The 4,240-nt window shown below is 39.1% G+C and overlaps 1 protein-coding gene across 4 annotated transcripts; it reads left to right on the plus strand.

The window, feature by feature from the left end:
• Nucleotides 1-295: 295 nt before the first annotated feature.
• Nucleotides 296-3,545, plus strand: LOC137955956 (UBP1-associated protein 2A-like). 4 transcript variants are annotated; one of them, XR_011113192.1, is made up of 3 exons: nt 296-1,819; nt 2,448-2,490; nt 3,254-3,545. XR_011113192.1 is itself a non-coding variant. In XM_068803194.1 (3 exons), the coding sequence occupies exon 1, from the start codon at nt 403-405 to the stop codon at nt 1,804-1,806; it is 1,404 nt and encodes a 467-aa protein (XP_068659295.1). In that variant the 5' UTR covers nt 296-402; the 3' UTR covers nt 2,448-2,490; nt 3,254-3,545. The 4 variants fall into 4 exon arrangements, 3 of the variants coding, with proteins under 3 accessions (XP_068659295.1, XP_068659297.1, XP_068659296.1); XM_068803194.1 differs by having other exon boundaries at nt 296-1,806; XM_068803196.1 differs by lacking the exon at nt 2,448-2,490.
• The last annotated feature ends 695 nt before the right edge of the window (nt 3,546-4,240 follow it).

Raw genomic sequence — 4,240 nt, forward strand, 5'->3', positions numbered from 1 at the left:
CCACTGTATTTTCCATTGTGCATGTTAATATAAGAATTTATTTTATACTATATTTTTTATTATATATGCTAATATAAAAAAATAATTTATTTTACTTTCACTTTCTATTTCAATTTGAAAATGCACTTTAGCCCCCATTAGGAACATCATATTTTGAAACCATCCATTTGGAAGTAGCAGTTTCCTGGAACGCCACATGGTTAATAAACATCGAGGCGACGATGAATCTGGTACGGATCTTTATAGGAGTTCAGATTACTGGGAAGTATAAAAGGTCAAAAACCTAATCTCGAACTACTCTTCCTATATAAGTGTCTGAAATGCTGGCCGGGGCCCTGTCAAGCTTGTTTCCAAACCCTATTCCCTGATCTGCATCTTCCTTCTCGGTGTCTCTTTCCCGCCATGGCGAAGAAACGAAAGCTCGAGGACAAGCAAGACGAAGAACCAGCAGAGCAGGCACAAGACCCTTCCATTGTAGAAGTGGACGGAGACGAAGAGGGAGAGGGTCTCGAGGAGGAAGAAGACCAGAAGGATCCCCAACCTACTGAAAATACGGCTAATCCTACGCCTGCGGCAGCCGCTTCCGACGCTGGAGATGGCCGGGCAGACGCATCCGAGGATGAGAGTGACTCCGAGTCATTGATGAAACTCATCGAACCCTTCTCAAAAGAACAGCTTATTGAGCTGCTTCACGAGGCTGCTTTGACACATCCTGACGTCCTTGAGCGCGTTAATAAGGTCGCAGATGTGGATCCGGCTCATCGGAAGATTTTCGTTCATGGCCTCGGGTGGGATACCACGGCTGAAACCCTAATCGCCGCTTTTGATAAGTATGGCGAGATCGAGGACTGCAACGCAGTATGCGACAAGATATCCGGGAAATCTAAGGGGTACGGATTCATATTATTCAAGCACCGGAGCGGAGCCCGCAAGGCCCTAAAGGAACCCCAGAAACGTATCAGCAACCGTATGACTGCCTGCCAATTGGCCTCCTCTGGGCCCGTGCCACCTCCAGCACCTCCTGTTTCGGAATACACTCAACGTAAAATCTATGTTAGTAATGTTTCTGCGGATATTGATCCTCAACGATTGTTTCACTTCTTCGCCAAGTACGGGGAGATAGAGGAGGGCCCTCTAGGGCTGGATAAGCAAACCGGGAAGCCGAAAGGATTTGCTTTGTTTGTCTATAAGACTGTAGAGAGTGCCAGGAAAGCGCTGGAGGATCCGCACAAGAATTTTGAAGGGCATATCCTGCACTGTCAGAAGGCTATCGATGGGCCGAAGCCGAACAAACAGCATCAGCACCATCATCCTCACCATGGCCATCACCCTGCCGCCGGCTCCAATTTCGCTCGAAATGACAACCCGAATTTCTTTGGCGGTGTGGGAAACCATGCAGCTCCTGGGAGCATGATGGCACCGGCACCGGGTGCCTTACCCTTTAATCAAGGGGCTCCACCGGCTGCCGCTGTTAACCCATTGGGTCAGGCTGTAGCTGCTTTGCTGGCTAGCCAGGGTACAGGGTTTGGGCTAACAAATTTCCTGGGGTCACTGGGGTCTCCCGGGATGGCTGCTCCAGTCAATCAGAACATGCATGGGACGATGGTGAATAATACGGGTCATGGAATCCAAGCTGGGTACACTAGTCAGCCAAGTACCATTAGTCCGAATATGATGGGAGGATATGGGGCTCAGCCTCAAATGCAGGGCAGTTATGCAAACAACCCAATGGGGCAAGCTAATACAGGAAGGTCACAACAGGGTATGGGCCATTTGGGTGGGGTTGCACCATACATGAGCCATTAGGTAGGTTGTGCAGGTATATTTTTATGACTAGTAAGTCTTTTTTTTAATGTGGTAAACGTTGTTGATTTGAGGGTTTATGTCCAGTATATGACTAACTTGCTTAACTTCTTGTTGGCTTTTGTACTTCTCGATTAATAGTATGTTGTTTTTATTTCATGAGTAAGTGTTTATCCTTATTGAATAAACAACGAAGAGTTTATTTTAGGGAAGCGACAAAGACTTATTTCTGAAAGACATTTTTAGGAGTTTATTATAGACATTTTAATATTTTTTTCTATTTAAAAAAGGAAGGAAAAAAATAGAATGCACTAGCTGCATGTACATACCCATTTCGTGCTGAACAATGTCTGAATTGATATAAAATCTGATATTTTCAGGAATGAGTGGAGCAACCCTTTCCTTTAATGTTATAGTGGTTCATAATTTAATGGGAGACTGTATAAATTGAATTTCATTTATTTGTACAATAGGAGCAACCTCTGGAGGTCCTTATTTGGTAGAATAATTTAAATTAATAAATGCTATGAATATTCACGATTTGCCTCTTGTAATATGTTATTGGTGATTTTCCTTTAAACATCTTTATATAATGCTGATTACCTAGGAGGCAAATCCCTTATCATGTTGGTTTATTTTGATAGGTGGGATTAATGTTTGATGGATTTTGCTTCATATGTGAAAATGGTATAACTTTTCTTTATTTTAATTATTTTATATTGCTACATTTCAAATTTGGGTAGCTGAAACACTCTATGCAAGTTTAGATTTCGATGAGTTCGTCTGTTCAAAATTGATGAGTGTGCTCTTTAAATGTTTTGGTATTATGGTTTAGAATATTCTGTGAATCAAGTTATGTTGACCTCCATCTTGTTTAGATATTTTTGGGATGTTTATCTATCCGTCTTTGCTTTTCTTGAATAGTTACTCATTCGTAATGTGTGCTAGTTTCCTTTTCATTACTATTGCCTTGCATTCTTGTCCCATTTTAGCTGGAAATGCAATTTGCATAGGAGATTCTGCTACACCGTGAAGAATTACGTATTTACATCATATTCTTCATTCTATTGTTGCTTGATTTGGTACTTGTTTGGACCCCCTAGCATGTGCACACAGAGAAGTATTTGCCATCTTTTAGTAGACCTAGTTCATAAAGAGTGCTTTTGTTTACAGCTTTTCAGTTTTTCAAGTTCTTGGTGATGCCTTTTCCCGAATCCAGTAATTTATACAGTTTGACCTTTCTAGTTGAGACATTTTTTTTTACATATTAGCCAGTGTTATTTTGGCAAGTTATTGGAATTTTGTACTCCTAAAAATTGCAATTCATGGTTAGAAACTTCCAGAGTTTTCGTTTACAACTTCTGCTTGTTTTCTGGAACCAGCATGAAAATTCCTATTTTGGAAATATTAAAAATTTTAATTTTTTTATGGTTTCTTATTCATTGTGCAGATATATACGTGCATCAATTCCTTTAAATCTCAACAGATGGTTCTTCTGAAGTACCTGCCACTGTGCTCATGCTAAGGCAGTCTCTATTTATGCGATGAAGTATCTTAGTTGGTTACTATATAAGTTACTATTTTAGGGCTCACAAGAAGACTTGAAACTTTTCTTTCCTTTAAAACAACATTGTATTTTTAGCTTTCTTATTTGGTTTTGTAAAAGCTTTGATGTATCTTTTAAGTCTAGGTAAATGAACATTTTGACTTTTCAGAATAAAAAATGGGTGGTCTTTCTTGAATTGCCTCTTGTTTTGCTTCTTTGCTAAATTATTTGGAGTTGATATGATTTTGTGGGGTTTTTTTTACTGTGAAAACTAATGATCTTGCCTCTATATTAAAAGATGAATAGTTTTTTAACATTTGTGTTTACAAAAGTTGTTGATTACCATTATGATTGTATTGCTTCTGATTGTTTGGTCTGCATGGGTTGTATCGGGCAAGTCATTTTGGTGGGGACACCAGTATGCCCATCGGGCTCACTCACCAATTATGGTTGAAATTATTTTTTATTTTCCTTTTTATTTTATTTTATTTTTAGTTGATCTTTCCTGATTTTACTGGATTTGATTGGATATTGATCTTATCTATTTTGAGGATTTGATCAGATATTGATCTTATCTGTTTTGAATATTAAATTTCAATTTTAATTATTAATAGGCTATAACAGCATATTGAAGGTAGCTTTGGAGATTAATTAATAAATCCTCCTACTATTTTCTTCCCTTCTCTTCTCACTTCTTCCTCTTATCTTCTTCTTTCTTCTCTATTTTCTCTTCCTTTTCCTTTCTAATTCTAGTCCTCATCGCTCCAAATCAGAATTCCAACTCTAGATTTCAGTGAGAATCGACATTGAACACCACATTTGACCTTCATTGGCTATTGTCTTCCTCATTCAACCTCGACTCAACTGAGAAGAACCAACTTCTCGTTTTAC

Source organism: Aristolochia californica, unplaced genomic scaffold (assembly GCF_029961685.1).
Source record: "Aristolochia californica isolate CCGP_79_NKW_82.1479 unplaced genomic scaffold, dmAriCali1.0.hap1 SCAF_2, whole genome shotgun sequence".
Taxonomy (NCBI): domain Eukaryota; kingdom Viridiplantae; phylum Streptophyta; class Magnoliopsida; order Piperales; family Aristolochiaceae; genus Aristolochia; species Aristolochia californica.